At 37.9% G+C, this 18,464-nt stretch overlaps 1 protein-coding gene across 1 annotated transcript in view; it reads right to left on the reverse strand.

Moving 5' to 3' along the window:
- Positions 1-18,464, reverse strand: part of EMC2 (ER membrane protein complex subunit 2) — a 41,806-nt gene that overhangs the window by 12,524 nt on the left and 10,818 nt on the right. The window contains exons 3-7 of the mRNA XM_053395437.1: positions 16,304-16,368; positions 10,971-11,056; positions 8,841-8,898; positions 1,535-1,620; positions 1,332-1,391 (exon numbers count right to left, since the gene is read on the reverse strand). Of these exons, the coding sequence (XP_053251412.1) occupies positions 1,332-1,391; positions 1,535-1,620; positions 8,841-8,898; positions 10,971-11,056; positions 16,304-16,368 (355 nt within the window). The remainder of the gene's footprint in view (positions 1-1,331; positions 1,392-1,534; positions 1,621-8,840; positions 8,899-10,970; positions 11,057-16,303; positions 16,369-18,464) is intronic.

Below are 18,464 nucleotides of genomic sequence, written 5' to 3' on the forward strand. Positions count from 1 at the left end.
TGCTGACTCTTAATTAAATAGTAAAAGTGGCATCCTGCTTGATCCTCAGTTGATTTACTGAAATCAATTAGTGACTTTATTTTAACCTCTCCTAGCTGACCCTTTAATTCTGCCACTGATCTATCAATTTTTTCCTCTATTTTATCAAGTTTATTGTCTAAAATTTTTTCAGTATCTTTTATGTCTTTCCTAATTTCCACCAGGATTTCTGCAATATCTAGTTTAAATTCCTCCTGTTTTGAGTTCCTTCTATCTGTTGGGGTGGCTACTGCCCCTTTCTTTCCTGCCATTTTGTCGTCAATTCAAAGTCGCTCTGAAATCAATTAGTGACTTAATTGCCTATTGATTTCCATGGGTCTTCTCTGAGTATGACTTAAATTGAGACCACAAAGTTTATTATAGTACTAAACATTGCACAAAAATATCAGGATGTTTGTTGCAGGACAATTTCTTGACACACATTGGAAATCTGAACACTAAAATTATCTATTAAATTCTATTGTCAAATAGGTCACGTTATTTCTACTGTGAGAAACAGCTGTTTTTTGAAACCCAATGGAATGGCTGCCTTTTCTCCTGAGAATCTCATTATTTGTCTATTCTCTGAAAAGGAAGGAAGGAAATATCGTAGTACAATTTAGACCTGGGCTGAAAAAATAAAGACGGAAGAAAACCACAATTATTTGCCATGGAATGAAGGTCAGAATTAATGCCGTGATATTAGAAAACTTGAACTAAGGCTTTGAGCTAATCCACTCACACTGGGATTTCCTCTTGTCACTAAAGCAATAAAAAGCTAACAAAAACATTAAATATCCAATAAGAAAGTTCGTCCAACACTCAACATTCTTGACTGCATGGTGTCTTTTACCCAGGAGAGCAAATACCCATTTTAAACTTGCAGATTATGAAGAAAGCACTAGAGTAGACTTTCAAACCATATCATTAGTATGATTCCTCAAAGAAGAAAATGCCTAAACCTTACATGCAGTTCATGCATGCCACTCCTTAAATATAGAGCATAAAACAATTTAAGTAATGTTGCTAACCTGTCAGCCCTAGCTGTCTGTAGCTGTCCCCCCCCCCCGACAGTTTCACCTACTAGGTGAAATTTATTCCCATCACTATTAAAACAAACACAAAAACAATTTTCTGTCATTTAAATAAAAAAGAAAATAAAGGGACCTGGCAGCCACAAAAGGCTACTTAGGATATTGCTTATCCTACTAAAATGAAATTGTTTATTTTCCAACAGATGCCTTAGTTACTAGTTTCTTCCTTATACATAAAAAAAACCACACCCTTAGTTTTAGGCTTCGCAAATAACTTACTCATGTTCATTGATGTAAAGTTCTGCGAGTTCATGCCAGGCTTCTTGGTCACCAACAAATCTAAAAACAAAACAAAACATGGAGAATTCTGCAAAATGAACAGCAGGGAAGAAAAAGTAGTAAATCAAATGTAAATTCCATTTTAATTAAAAAAGATTTATCAGAATAGCAAAACACAATACGTATTCTTATAAAACACTCACTGTTCCAGATACTCATTCAACTCTCGGATGGCTTCTGCATTTTTCCCCTGGGCTTTTCGAATGGCAATCTTACGCTTTCTTGCTGCCTGTGGGTTGACATTAACAGAGGATTATGTGCTCATAATTCCCTGGGTTTTTGTGAAGCAGGCAATTTGACTGTGCAAATTATTATCTCAATGCCGGAGGAATTCCACTGCAGAGCAACTGCTCAGCTGGAGTTTATAAATATACCCTATGACATCCTGCTGAGAGATTTAAAAACTTCTTGCTGTCACATTGCGTAGGTTTTACTTTTCGTGTGAAAACTGTATGGAATCATTTCAGCCAAATAAGTGACTGTCCAGATTCTGATAATTACAACGCAGCAGGGGATGCTAATCTTTATGCAGTCCAAGGTCTGCCATCCTATCAGTTCTTGTGCTGTGTCTCAGGGATAGCCAGGCACTGAGGACATTTCACTACAATTTCCCCCAGGTTTGAAAAAAAGTATTATATTTAAAGTAGCATTACATAACTAAATAGACGTCTTGGTTCGCTGAAGCTGCCTCTGCATGGTGCAAATGACAACAATGCTGTACGAAGGTTTTCTGACAGTACACAAAATTTTGTAACATTTCAGTTTCCCTAACACAACTATTTCACCTTCAAGTTACCGGGCAGCTATTTCATCAAATTAACAACTTCATAATAGGGAAACAAAGAGTCACACCCTAAAACTTTAGTCTGGGAACATAAGCCATCAGGCAAATTACTGAGCCAACTGATCCAGCTTTTAAAAAACTGACTTCACTTACAGCCGCGGAGCTGACAGTTCATTACCATGAGAGGGGTTCTTTCTTTCCACCTCTGAATGCCATTCCTTCAGAAACACACAAGGAGGGCCTCCTCAAATGGTTTGGAATCAGACTTTCCAGCGGCTGCTGCTCTATTTGTAAACCACAGAATTCCCACACAACAGAAGCCATTCAGACCCCTAAGCCCTCCTGCTAAGGGAAACCTTATATCCTTTTCTAGAGCACATGTATAAACTGATCATTATCTTGCACGAACTCCTAGCTGACATTTGATCACATCAGAGGAGTACAAAGTTTGGTCGAGAGTGTGTAATACCAGGTTCTAAGGTCACCTGTATCATGCAGTAGATGGAATTCCTTGCTCTACAACCAAGCAACTTTCGTGAACTCCAGGAATTTTAATTGTTCAATACCCCACTTCTTTCAGCAGTCTCAATCCCCTCAAAAATAAATTTTTAAAAAACACCCCTTAAAAATATGTTTTGAGTAGAGAAACACTACTGCTATATATCAATATATTAAAGTTACCGGTATATTGTCTATTTGCATTAGATAGCGATATATTAAGTTACATTGTCTATAATGAAAGCCCATGTTATGTTCTTATTGAAGGGGCTTTTCTTTGAAACTTTGTGAAATTCTGAACTTGATAGATCTTCTGTTGTTATAACTTAAAATACCTTTCTGTGCTTGGCCAACTGACTTGCATATCGCCAGTTTGAAGAGACTCCACAGTAATCAGGCATTTATTACACCCCCCTAAATATGTGACGCCGTTCATCTCCTTCAACAATCCAAGTCAGATCATAGCCCCAAACATCTAGAGCCCTGACTGCTTATAGGTATACTGCCAGAAACAGACATAAAATGGTTTGTGCCCCATCCTATTATACTACCCACCATCCCTAATGGAAGAATGGATACCCTCTAGTTGTAAAAACATGGAATTGACTGGCAGGTTTAGAGAATCAAAGCTATTTCATACACTGCAATTTCCAAAATAAAAACTAACTGCTGTATTGAAAAAGCCATAACTATTCTCGCTCTCTCCCTCCCTACACACACAAACACGCATAAAAGGTCTGATGTGAACTACAGTTCAGTATTCTTTGCACAATCCATACTTAAAAGAGAAAGCACAACCTACTGTTCCTATATTATAGGACATACAAACTGGCAGCATTCAGACATCACAATAAATCACAGTTAACAGTTGGTCATTCACGAGCCAATCACACCCACTTTACTCCTCCCCACTAATGCTGGGGAGAAACAAACCATAATCCCTTGCTTAGTGTTATGTCTGAACCTATAGCCAAGGTTTGTTCTTGGCTTACTGATGGTGGTTTGAAGAACAGGCTTTTTATCCTATTCCAGTAGTATAATGAATTTAGCTAAAACTGTTTGGAATACTTAAGATGATATTTAGGTGATGCAATTTACTTAGCAGACTTGCTCCAACCTCGACTGTCTATAGTCTTTTCAAGCAAAGTCAGTACTGTTTAACTCAAGCTTCACATAAATTTTTAAAACCTGCAGAAATTCTTGTGGAGATCAAACCTGTCTATCTTCTAATCATTCCAACAGAAACTATTATTTCTGTCCTACTACGTATTCCATTACCTGTTGCATTAAATGTAGAACAATATATATTTTAAAAATAACCAGAAACGGGAAACCCATTCATCTCTAATTGTATGACAACTGATTCATGGAATTGCCACCAGCGGAAAAGTATTCAGATAGTATTCTTCACTAGGTGGGTAGGAAAGTGAGAAAATGATTCACTTCAATAAGCTAGAATGTGTCTGTAAAAGTATTTGGAATTCATCTCAAAACAAGAGATTCTTGAGAACTAGTCTGACATACAAGAGGATTCCCCCCCGCCCCCGCTTTTCATTAAAAATGTACTTCAGGACCTGGTCAAAATGTGTCTGCAACCAGATCCGTTTTGCTTGACCGTGCAGAACTGGTGACATAGAATTTCCCCCTATCCATTTCCCAGCATTCAGAACAAAACCCTACAGAGATTACTGGCTGGCTCTGTAAAGCCATCATTCTTAATGGAAAGATATAGGTCATCTTAAAGGAACACTTATGCTATAATTAGTATCAAATGAGCCAAGGTGCTTTAGTATATCCCATATTTCTTTATTAAACAATGAACCATTCCAAACTATTCGTTTAAAAAAGGCCAATAATCCCCAATTTGGCTCAAGAACTAATCCTCCATTTGTCATGATTCTTTTTTTAAAAAAAATAGCATTAAGTAGACTCAAAGTGAAGTGAGGATTTGAACATGTGTCAACTTCTGCATTTGATTAACAAGAGAAACTGACACTAAATTTGGAATGAGCTTTTACCAGGAGGGGATTTTGAAGGTGATGACTTTCATGAGAAAGAACTCTGCAACATTTTAGATTGAATTTAAAAGAAAAAACACACAAAACAAAGCAGAAAATATGTAAACCTGTAATCCTTAACGTTGCTCATAACATTGCTTTTTAAAGTGAAGATTAAGTTATTTCTCCAAAGATGGAACACTGGATTCCTCTGGATCTCTGTAATGTTAAGGAAGATACCATTATGGTGGGGTGTGGAATTTTTTTACTTTGGACTCAATAGTTTCATGGCAAACCTCCAGGAGCCGTGTATTAAAAATAAGTGTTGCCAAAGGAAGAAAGCTCCTTGGCATGGAACACAGATCACACATGTACTTGTATGCATGATGATGGCATAGTAGCTCATAAAATCAAAGAGCCCAACTCCAATGTAAAGCAGTACCACGGCACATCACAGCCACTGTTGGCGTCACTGCACTGGTGGTTGTGGACAGGTCAGTAAAAGTACATTTGCTTGACATTAATGGTGACAGGGTAGAGATTCCTGATCACTTGTATCTTTATGCTGTGAACCACCCTGAGATCTTTGGATAAATGTCTTAATACAGACATTGACCATTTTAGGCTTATTGCAATCATTTTTGTTATACAATTTGGACAAAATTTCCGTGTTCAGCACCCACTGACCAGTATCTTTCCTGTGACCAACATTTGAAATAAAAAGCAAGTAGGTTCACCAAAGGAACATCAAAAAGCAATAGCTGAAACAGTCAGTCTACATTTTAACATACTCAGGTTACAATACTGAAGTTTAATATGCATGTACATCTGAATCTAACACATATTTGATTCTGGACTTTTAAAAGATTATCATACTTACTCCCTCTTATTTGCAAAGTCCCAAACTATGAAATAACATACTTGCTTCATACATTAATGCCATTAATTAAGACCGGGAGGAGTCTTAATTTTATCTGTTTTATATATATATATATTTAAAAATCATCTGTCCTCCTTGCTTTGTGAGAGAAACAAAGCAAAGAACATTTTGAAAGAGTATGATTTCCTTTTACTCAGAATCTTTATTATGCCTTAATTATAAAAATATATTATACAAGTGCTTCTTCTTTATATGTTAACTGTTCCAAAAACGAATATGTAAAGCAATGAATTTGCAGAACACTGGAGAGCACAACTGAGACTTGAATACTTCTCAATTTACTAAAATTATTAGCATGTCAGAAAACCAGTGTTAAGCATAAAAAAGCCTGAAACACAGCAGTATATGTAACACACAGTGCTAGGACTTCCACGTTTTAGTATAGTAAATAAACATTTTAAAGGATTACCACCTCCTTTTTGTTGATCCATGCATTATGATGGGTACACAACATTGAAAGATTTTCTCTAACTGAAATGACTGAAACTTTTTAGGGAGGTAGGAAGCAATAACTCGTTTCCAGAAGTTTAAAATCCCTAAGACCAGGAGATATGGGAAACCAAATGCTGCACTCATTTCCTCTCACTCACTCAGTTTCTCCTGATATGACTGACTTTCAGAACCCAACTTCATCTGCTTTTTTCCAGTAACTCAGGATCACTTTTTGGAGCACGCTCTTGGTGCAGTGAATTTTCAAACTGGAAATCTAAAAGACGCACATCAAGAGCTTGGAGGAAGAGATGAATTCCTTTCCAAGGATTCAACTGGCTGAAGCTAATGGACTATAACAGAACCTGGACATACATAAGACATATTGCTCACAACTGTTTTTTCACCACATGTCAAGGCTACATGGTCCTTGCATAGCACCTGAACTATGACTTTCAAGTGCCTCATTTTTAATTTAGGGTTTTAAATGACCCTTTCATATTAATTTAGAAACTGAAGTCTTTAACGAATGTTAAAATGTTTGCTCCCATCTTCATTTCATAGCTGTAGAATGCAATAATGACTGGCGCTAGGATGCACTTTTCTATTACATAACCTAGTTTACAACTCTCTGTACCCTAATGGAAAAAGCTGTTGGATATTAAAGTTGTTTTTAATCCTTGTGCAGCCCCTATCTTTCCTGTTTCAAACTGTCAGCTCCTGCAATGCATGATTTTTACATGACTTATGTGAACAAAAGTCTATGTTTCACTTGCCAAACAAGAGAAAATGTTTAATATATCTAAGCAACTCCATGTGTCAGCACACCAGAAGAGACTGCTTTAAGCTCAAGTTAGTGCCAAGACAAACTCAGCAATAGTTTCAGTTTAAAACCATGAAGCATTTATTTTCCTACAGCAGCCATATGTGCACATGGAAATAATTAACAGGTAGATGACATATAAACAACTCCAATACCTGACAATTTATCAAAACTTTCTACTTAACCTTCATTCTTTAGAATACAAAAATCAAACTAGCCAGTACCTAAAGAATAGGAATTTCCTCAACATTGTACAAATTTTAAGAAGCGTAAGAAATGCAAGTAATCAGATGTTCTAATATTTCAATATGTAATAGTACTCTTTTCAGAATTACTGTCTGGCAAATTTAGGATGCTTTTGGAAACAGTAAGAGAGGATTCATAGTCAGCAGAAATAATATAAAAGTACAAAGATGGGCGTGAAATGAACAGTGTCATTTTAAAAATGTTTCCAGAGGCATTATATCTTATTGTTTATTGGAGGCTTCATTAGATATCTGTCACAACACATAGTATGAAAAAATAATTTTTTACAACCTTGTATCCAGCATGTGAATGCATTTCCGTATTACCTATCTCCCTGGACTATTAAAAAATCATGTTCTCTATACAAAGCAACTGGCATAATGCATGAATTCAAATTAAACAATATTTTCAACTGGCCCCAATATGACAACTACTCATATTAAGAATGCACTGAATGGAGTTTTGCTTTTCATCAAAATTACTACTTTTGGTTCACCATGTTCAGCTGGACTTGTTTTAAAAAGGCTACAAAGCTGTCTGCAATTTGGACCATTTATTTTCAGCTAACAAAATTATTTAGATCCATTTTTTTCCTCCCAAACCAATAAAGATTTTTAATACCAATGCTACATGAGTAAAGTTCCAATCAACCCACTGTCTTTAATTTACAGCTGCTTCTCTGTCTCAACTCAGAAAGGGAAAAAATATGGTTAAATAAAACTCACATTTAAACCTCCAATCTAGTAATAGGAAAGCATGATTTCAACCTTTCAAACAATAACTGGCCCTATAAAGTTGTCTCTTCATTTACAGCTAATCCAAGAACATGGCAATCAAGTCTCCAATTCAAGTTACCAACGTTCAGTGCTAAAGTTTTCCAGGAAACATTTTACAGTTAACATGGACAGGTAAAATGAGCATGAGTACACATTTTATCACCTTCATTAGAAGGACTAGCCCTAAAAGCTAAAAATAAATACATACCTTGTCTTCTCTAATCCACTTATAAAATGGAAGGCTATGACTATTTATATTAAACTGAAGGCTGGGCCCATTTAAATTAAACTGAACATGAAAATTAGTCAGATAGACTCCTGAGAACAAAGGGTTGGAGCCAAAGGTGGCCTTCCATGAACAAACAGAAAGGAGACAATTTTCATCGATTCACCGTCCTCACTATACACCCATGTACTACCTCTCACACTGTTTTTGAATGTTCTCCAGTCATTCAGTCCAGACTATGGTGGGGAAGCGAGAAGGATAGTGAGAACTATTTCCCATTTCACTCACCTCTGTTGAACACTGCTGGATGAAAGGCCCTTCTGAGATTGGAAGGGTATCTCTAGATCCAGGCCAGATTTTCAGTTATTTGCCATGGAAATTGAAACTCATTTTAATCTCTGATTGGGAAACATGACAACACTTTTTCTACTTGTTTCAGCAAACTGTGCAGACCTACTTCACTTCCCTCTCACAAAAAAATAACAATTCAAAATTGCAAACTGGAAACTTCAAAAGAGTTGAAAAAGAATACACTGAACTATTGTTGTTCTTTAATTTGCCTTCTGAAATGTGCTACATATATTGGTACAGGTGAGAAACATTGATATAAACTCAGTACACTATCGAAGAAATATATTAAATTCAGATATTTCCCAGATATTAACCCAGGAGGTTCAACAGTACTGGCAGGAAGTATGCAACTCAAATGTCATTTATCTGTTCAACTTACAGTATTAGTTGAATCTTCTTGTAAAATCCTGTCATATAGCTGGATTGCATCATCATACCTGTTATAAGGCACAAACAAAATAATTGCAGCTTAATTCATCAGAGCTCTAGCAACTCCATATAGAGCCTTGCACCCCCAACCCAGCAAAAGACGCACGGGGACACAACTGGTGCACACCAGGTTCCATTAAACTGAATAGAAATATATTCAAGATTCAAAACTCACCCCTCTGCATGTGCGAATCATTGCACGTGATTCAACCTGGATGGTAAACTCTGTTCAACACCTTACTCATTGCGTTCAAATTTGGTTGTACTTTTCAATGTGTTTTCTGTATTGTTTGTGATTACTTTTGTTATATTTATAATTACGTAAATCCTTTCATGCTGTAAGCTGCCTTCAGCACCGTTTTTAACTATGGGAAGGCAGGATACAACTAAAATGATAATGATGATGTAACTCCATGGGTGGGTTTGTTTCTTGTTTTCCATTACTGAAAAACTGTTCTAAGCTGTCTTGAACATCATTTGATTTCAAAGTAATGGGCTATGAATCTTAAAAATAAATAAAAATATACTTTTATCATCAGCTTTACTTTCTGGCCAAGACAACAAAGGCAAGAGCTTCAAGATTCTGGATCACACAAAGGATCCACTCAGTCAGTACTATATACTCTGATTAGCAGTCACTCTGCAAAATTTAGAAAGCCCTTCTCACAGAGATGCCAATAATTTAAACTGAAACTTTGGGTGGAATTCAATATAGTGATAAGAAGACTAGGGAGGAGAGCTAAGAAAGCCCTGTTACACTCATGGGAGTCCTTGCTCTGGTTTCCGCTAGCAGAACAAATAAGTTGATTCTGGCCCACTCTGTCCCTGAAGCATGGCTTCTCTTCATCACCAGAATATTCTCGCTTGTACCGATAATCCTTTCAAAGAACAGCCTTGAAACATATGTCACATTTTCAAATGCTTTCCCTTGCCATATTCCAGACCCAGTATTAAAGACAACACTGGGGCGTGGGGAACTCCAGCTTGCAGGAAAGCAGGCAGCCATGTCACATGCTTACATTCTATTTTACCTCCAGTACATAAAATTTACATTTCCTGATGGGAATGCTACCTGCTGCCTTGTGGGACATCTTTGGGAGAAGAAAAGCCTAAAGAGTAAACCCTACACAAATCGGGAGTGGAGTCCCTAAGACGGTTGGGTGGCATCTTGTATGGCCTGCTTCCATCAACTCCTGCAGCCAAGTTGGAGCCCAATGTATTGCTTGCTTTCCTTTGGAACACATAAAGAAAGCCAAGAAGAGAGTCTTGTTGCCCAATACCTCCATACACACTGCCCAGGCTTGCAACCTGCAGAGAGGTCACTGTGGTGCTGCTAAAGTAGCAAAAACAATGTGAGAGGCAGCAGTTACAAGTTACTGCTCTCTGCAGCCACAGCAGGCGCTGTGATTTTCCAGCAGCTTGACTTCACTCCCGGAGGTGCTCTCTATGGTTTCTCAGGCCAGACAGATGCCAACAACAATTAAAAAATGACTTTAAGAGGTCTCAACTTCTCTCTCACACCCCACCTTTTATCAAGCTTGTCTCTCTCACACATACCACTGTCATCTCCAGAAACATTTTAATGAATTTTGTGGCCCAAATCTGGGCAACAGATTTAAAATACTGAGGACCTGTTTATGATTATAATTATGTGAAGCTAAGAGTCCCTTTAGTGTCCCATTTATTTCACTATCAGAAATGTCTGCTTTCAACTGCTTCTGTAAAATCTAAAGTAGAGAGACTTATTTAGAAAGAAACATGAATCCCCAATATTCCAAATCTACACTGGAGTAGATCAAATTATCTTATGAAGAAGGAACACCACTGAAAGAAAGTGACTGTGGTATTGTAGTCTAAGGTGATTAATACATTTTAGAAACTATATACAGCAATTTTTAAAAGTATCTTATGTAACAACTATATCAAATTCTCGAAAATATTTCCATGCTAAAGTTTATTTGTATACAAGTGACAACCCTATCTCCATGTGCACAGAATTTACTCCCTTCACAGAAATGTTGATTGTGGCAGATTTTTTTTTAATGCAGTGTCTGGAAAAGATTTTTTAAAATTTAGTTACCTCTCCATGGCTTCAAATCTCATGCCTGTTAACCGCTTAACTCTATGGCTCCCAGGGAATTGCCGTCTTAGCTCTTGAAGACAAAACTGTATTTTTAAGAATAACACAAAGAAAAAGGGGGAGGAAAAACACACAGTTTTCTTTCAAGTTGGAAACCAAAATCTGAGTGATGTTTATTTGAGAACAGTAACTGAGAAGCTCATTTGGCAGCAGTCTCGCTTAACACAACACTAAAGTACCATATCAACACTTCTTCAGCAATGTTTTGAGAGATACCAGGACACATAGACAGAACCCAGGTTTCATGCTACAAAAATATCCTGTAGTCAGTAAAAAAAAAGACACCCCACTCCCAAACAACCCTACAATTTATAAACAAGGTAATTCTTTTGAGCTTCAACCACATAATGCAATTTGCACTCCTGTGGAGAGTTATGCATTGCAGAGAAATTAAGCCTTTAATTGACTAAATCTACAACCTAGAAAGTGACTTTTGAACAGTTTATTACTGTTTTGAACAGTGATGAAGCAATCATGATGTACCAAAGGAAGGTGATAGAAGGCAATAGCCAATAAAGGTAACAAGAACGTGTATCAAAGTTTTTGTAATAACAAAGAAGGAAGTGTTCCTTGCAAATCAACTCTAGGGGTAGCAATTGTGATACTCTGTTTAATGTTGGAACTCCCAACTCCCAACAGCCCCAGCCAACACAGCAAATGGTCAGTGATGAGGGGAAGCGAAGTCCAACGACATCTAGAAGGTGTCGTGTTGGATATTCCCCTCTAGCTTATTGTCTCCTTTGGTATACACTTTGTGTCAATGCTCTAAAATGGGCACATTCGAGTATTCTAAGAAGCATGGTTTCAGACCCTGCACAAATTGTATTTAACTAAGGTAGCCCAAACTCAGGACAGACTTTCCTACTTTCCCCCCTTCTATTCTATTTTCTCATTTAAGGGGGAGGGCAGCCAGAAAGGAAATGAATAATAAATATTAAAGGAAACTGCAGACAAGGTCCTACTTTCATTTAAGGCAAAGAAAATGCAGACACTATCTTTTCACACACAAGTATTGCAGGTGGCTGTCCCAAGCAGCCGTGAATTTGACCTCATGGTGTGCTCTTTTGCCACTGTCTATCAAACGAAGGATCTTTATTTGTGAACTAAGGTCATGCATGGAGGGAGATAGATACTGCAACAAGCTATGTAGAAACAGTCCTAAAAACTACGATGAATAGCCAATAAAAATTGCAAAACACTTCATCTGGAACCAATGGCACCTATTTTTTCATAACAGAAGCCTCAAATTTGTTGAGTTTCCTAGTCAGGAAGTTAAGAGTGCAAACCCCATTCTGGTATCAGGTGCCTGCAGCTGTGGCAAAAGATTAGTCAGAATTATGGCTATTTTGAATGTCCTTTCAACTAAGTATGTGGAACAATAAAAATCATAAGTTTTCATTAAGCCTTTAAACTGTTTTCAGTGTGGAGACCAAATAGTCACAGTGCTTGCATCATGCTGTGTTTCTTATAGGACACTTTGGGGCCAGAAGTTCAAACTTAAAACTACTGCAGCAATTATTAGTGTGTTTTTTTTAAAAAACAACAGGTGTGAATTTGTTTGTTGGTTCCTTTAGGAAACCCTTCAGTAAAACGAAGAGAAATGTTCTTCATATCTATTTTTATTATGTGTTCTAAAAAATTTCAGATAACTTCACTACCACATATTAAAACATGATAACCATCAGCGCAACACAGAAGTTTAATGCAACTTTCTGCCTTCAAACTTTCTTGTTGACCCTATGAAGCCACAGGGAACTAAGGATGATTTTGAAGGTAACTACTTTATGCTGGCACCCTTACAGCAAAACTTTCTAGGATTAATCCTCACCCACCTTGACTTATAAGAGCAACCAAGGTTGGGTCGGCTGGCTGGTTGGGTCCTGGGGTTTGTGATTCGCTGTGAGCTGCATGTTAAAGAAGAATTTGAGCAACCATTCTTGGAGAAGGGCCCACCAGACCCAGACAACCGTACCAAATACCAATTAGTTACCAATATGCCTTTCTGTGATAAAGTGTTCCAGTGGATGGTGGTCATACAACTCTAAGGCCTCTTGGATGAAGCAGGTTATTTAGATATGATTTCACGTTAGGGTTTGGTACAACACTACCTTTGGCAACTGTTATTCCAGGTGAGAGTGCACAACATGCAACCATGTTGATTCCCCTGGCCTTCTCAGCAGCCTTTGATACCAGTAACCATGGTATCCCCTCTGGACGAACCATCTGGGGTCAGAACTGGAGGCATTGCACTGCAGGCTTCTGTCCCTATCTTGACAATCAGTTCCAGAAGTTGGTACCTAAAATATTACTACTCTTCAATAGTATAGGATCACACTATGGTGATCCACAAGACTCCATTTTGTCCTGATACTATCAAAAGAAGATGCTGGGTGAGGTGTCATCAGTATTTATTTTATCATATCCAGATGAAGCTGCAGATGTGCTCAATTACTGCCTGCAATCAGCAATGGACCAGTTGGGGGACAATAAGCTGAAACTGCAGTGGGGGAGGGAATGATGCTCATTCTGGGGTTTGTTGTTGTTGTTTAGTCGTTTAATCGTGTCCAACTCTTCGTGACCCCATGGACCAGAGCACGCCAGGCACTCCTGTCTTCCACTGCGTCCCGCAGTTTGGTCAAACACATGCTGGTAGCTTCGAGAACACTATCCAACCATCTCGTCCTCTCTCGCCCCCTTCTCCTTGTGCCCTCCATCTTTCCCAACATCAGGGTCTTTTCCAGGGAGTCTTCTCTTCTCATGAGGTAGCCAAAGTATTGGGAGCCTCAGCTTCAGGATCTGTCCTTCCAGTGAGCACTCAGGGCTGATTTCCTTCAGAATGGATAGGTTTGATCTTCTTGCAGTCCATGGGACTCTCAAGAGTCTCCTTCAGCGCCATAATTCAAAAGCATCAAGGGGTTACACTATCCCTAAAATATCAGATTCATAGTTTGGGTGCTATTAAACCTGGTGGCATTATTTGGAAGCCAAAGTGCCCTTTGTGGCTTGAAGCCAACTGAGTTGTATCCCACGCTGACCCACTATTGATGGATGGCTCCTTGATCCAGCAGAGGACTCCATCAGCAGAACACGGAGAGTGAGGCTTCCCCCACCGCTCTGCCCTTGAGGAGTGTGTGTGAGAGAATGGGAATTGCAAGGATTATGGTGAGTATGTGAAAATCGCCAGAGTCCCAACTGGATCAAACAGCCTTCCATCATGGACAGACCCACTGCCCCTGAAGCAATCAGAGACTGTTTGATTTGGTTCATTTCTAGGTTCGAATTACAAGAAGACCAACTACTTTTGATTTAGAAAGCTATTTTACTTTATTAAACTGTGAGTTTCAAAGAAAAATAAACCTACTTCCTTTACTATCACCTCAGGCCATCTTGAACTCAGTTTACATATACACAAAAACACTGTCCTAGTTTATTTGAAATATTTCAAAAGTGGTTTCCACTGAAGACAGAAAGGATATGAGTGCATGGGTGAAGTGATGCAATACAAAAGGGTCCCCCTTCTAAAAAACCCTTTATGTTGTAAAACATGCTTATCATTCTCCACATCTTGCTCTATATACAGCTGGTAGGACAGATTTCGGTTGAAAATTAGGAAACTCTTAACAGTAAGAGTTTTATGGCAGTAGAACCATACCTAGGGAATGGGCTCTATCCCACCATAAGTCTTCAAGCAAAGGTTGAATAGCTAGGTTGCTCTAGCTCTGGATTTCTCTCTTCAAGGAAGGAGTGAAACAGATGGCTTACAAGCCCCTTCCAACTCCATGATTCTATCATGGCTTTCTTTTTATTGGGTGATACTGGCAAGATCTCCTGAACGAACAGTGATGTTAACTGCATCTCACTTTCTACAAACCCAGTCATATTTGAAATATCAGAATGAGATATTCTAATATAATAAAACTGTTCCAAAACTGTGTTCATAAGGTATTGATAAAGAAAAACAACTCTCTTATTCTTGAAATTACAATTAGCTTACAAATTCATAAATGATCTTTTTCTTGCATTCCCTTTATACTTTTCCTTGAGCTCACATCCACTGCCAAACTAAGGAACAAAGTTTCAGCAAGAAAATTCTGTATACGTAATTTGAACATTTACATGGCTCTTTCACCAGAAGTTGCTGGTTAGAGAAAAAGTATCAAATTCCCTAGTTTGTAGGTCTCCTCCTTTTTTACCAAAATGAAAAGGATTTCCATAATACAAACATTTCCGTAGCAGCTATGCAATGAAACCCACATGCAAAACATTTACTGTAGATGGCACAAAAAATTCAGTAGATTGAGAGAGGTTCCTTTCAATCATTTGAAAAGTTGACATACACTGAGATTCTGTATCAACACATTTTCTTTACAATATAGCAGCTAACATATTATTTTGGCACCCAGCTTGTATCCAAGTACTGTAGCTGTAAATATTTTTTGAACTTTTGAAAGACCTGTGATAATTATAAGCAAAATATTGGTGTAGGCATTATTTCATTTAACACAAACAATAAAAATCTCAGTATTTGTTTTCCTATAATGCTTGTGTTCATGCTAGCCTCACTGAAGGACCTAAACTGCAATAGTTTATCAGTATAAAATGGAAGCTAGATTTGTCATGAAGGAACATGACAGTTGTTAGTTGTTTCTTAAAAATAAATAGGAAAAATATGCACTCCAGCACTGAAGAGGAAGAGTGCACAGAATTAAAATTAGTAAACTTTTAAAAGCAGCTTACTACAGAAATGCCAGGCCATAACTTAGTGGTGGGGGGAAAGGAAAGCTATGCTGAGAAATACCATGGGTGGTATTCAACATGACTCCTACTCAAAGCAAACCCACTGAAGTAAATGGACATGACTAATTTAAGTTCAGTAATTTCAACGTATCTAATGCAATACAAAATGCAATACAAAAACAATGGGGGGGGGAGAGATTGTCTAGCTCCCCAAAAGCACATTGTGCTATAAACTGACCATCCAGAACCTCCTATTTGCACCTCCACAAAATTACCCAGAAAAGTTTCACATTGTGTAAATTAAAAAGGTGCTTCCTCTCACTCAAGGCAGCCTCTTCAGATTTCACCAATTCTCTCTCTTGCTGCAGCCCTCTATGTTACACACCATGCCATTCCAAAGGGTACCTCAAGCTTCAGGAGCAGCTTTTCAGGGGGCATAGGGAGCTGCAGCAAGGAGGAGAGAATGGGAGAATCCTTTGCGGTAAGCAGTGCTCCAAGCCATTACATTTGCAGCAGAGGTCAGCTGGACTACTTACCAGTGCCAAGTCATCCCGACTGCAGTCCAATGCAGCAATCATCACTTGCTCGTATATTATCCAGACTAGAAAACACACAAAAATACATCTGTCATATGAAATGAGGCAGTATGTTCTTCAAAACACCTAAAACAAATTACATTCTCTTTTTTTCTTATAGAAACCTGGACCTGTCATAATTAGTGCTCAAAATTAATATGTGCTACTCAACACTTTTAAAAGCTATACTGTTCACTTATGCTGCGTAAGCATTTTTGTAAAGTGTTCCATATTACAATGCAATATTACTACACCAGAATAGCTATTTATGATATCAAACCAACTATGGAAATGATTCACAGCTCCCCCAATTTCAAAAACCACTTTTGGGGTTTGGCAGAACAACAGTTTTTAGGGGACACTTTCACCAATTCTGGTGTTCCGTTCTTCTCCATTTTTTCCTTTATGTCAGGGATGGCATAAATATTGTATTTTAGCGTTTTGTTGGAAGCCGCCCAGAGTGGCTGGGGAAACCCAGCCAGCTGGGCTGGGTAGAAATAATAAATTATTATTATTATGGCTAAACACTGGTCTGAGAGCTGGATCAGGACCCCAAACAATTTTTTGTAGCTCCCAGAGATAGCTCCAATTTTGACAGTGGTGGCACAAGCAGGGGGGAAATGTAAAGGAGATACAGCACTATGGTGGGTACATATGTTTAAACTGAGTTTTGCATATATGCCTGATGAGGGTGGTGAATGAGACTGGATGAATGGTTGTATGAATAAAGTGTATCACGTTGACTGAAGCTGTACATTATACTGTAATATAATGCTCTCTTGTAAGTGACAATGAATAATAATAAATAAAACTACCCTATTATACTCAGAGTGTTTGGCATTCAGGAGGAATGGCATGCACATGAAATAAACAAGTGTACAAATTTCTGTGATACACACATACTCAGAATTGTTCTGTGTAAAAACGAAAGGTTTGGGAGGGTACAGATTGCCCCTCAATGAAAATCTACTTTCCACAGACAACACAACAATCACTCTCATTTTGGCTTTTACCACTTCAGTGAATGTGTGGCTATTATGTTCTATGCCTTCTTGATTAAAATCAGGCTGCCTTCTTAGAATAGAAACTACAGAGCCTCTGGAAACAAAAATGGATATGACACCAGGGAACATATGGAGGATTCATTCATATACATCATACGAACACTATTAATTAGGGAATCTACTGTTGTCAGTGATTCTCCGAAAAGACAAAACGAGTGAAGTAAATATGTTTCATTTATAAATTTACAAAGTGAAAGGCGATGAAAAACAGCACACTCAACTTTCCTGTTGAGATCACTGCCCTTTCTATCACCCACTGTGTTTACATTAAACTCGGGAGACAACATATGCAGGCCTGTTTTCCTGGGCACTTCAAATTTTAAATCTCAAAACCAAATAAGAAAGTGACTGTGCTATGCTATTATATGCAACTTTCAGGTGTACACCGAAGCCAGGTTTGGAGAATCTTTGGCCCTCCAGATGTTGCTGAACTACAACTCTCACCATCCTTGGCCATTGGCCATGCTTGCTAGAGCTAATGGGCATTGTAGTTCAGTAACATCTGAACGGACAAAATTTCCCCACTAAGTTGTTGTCTGAAAAAAAAAATTCTAATGTTCATCATTATGAGATATATTAGTAACAACTTATGATAACATCCCAAAATGAAAGACCTCTGGTCAAGTGTTCTAAGAAATGAACCCATTTCAGAAATATTGCTCCCCTCTCTCTCTTTGTATAATGTCAGTGTTACTGAGACCAAAACTTCCTAAAATTAAATAAAGAAGGGTACACCCGTTCTGATCTTTGAGACCTTTGCCAAAAATGAACTGCTCATACTGTCTGAATTAGGTTAACTAAGTTATAGAAAGGAAAGAAAGAGAAAGTAGAATGAGCTCATTAAAAACAAATCACTGATACTTATTCCCTTCCTGCCTACATAAGAGCCTTGGTCAACTTTATACAGTTTTCTTGCCATAAAACACTCTGATGCTTTATCCTGTGCTTATATAAAAAGAGGTATTGCATTATTGTGACTTTCTTTTTAAACAATTCCCTTCTGGTATAGAATACTCTGTGCCAAGTTTCTGTCTGGGGAGAATTAGTATTGTGCACTT

The sequence above is a fragment of the Podarcis raffonei genome, chromosome 7, assembly GCF_027172205.1.
Source record: "Podarcis raffonei isolate rPodRaf1 chromosome 7, rPodRaf1.pri, whole genome shotgun sequence".
Classification (NCBI taxonomy): Eukaryota; Metazoa; Chordata; class Lepidosauria; order Squamata; family Lacertidae; genus Podarcis; species Podarcis raffonei.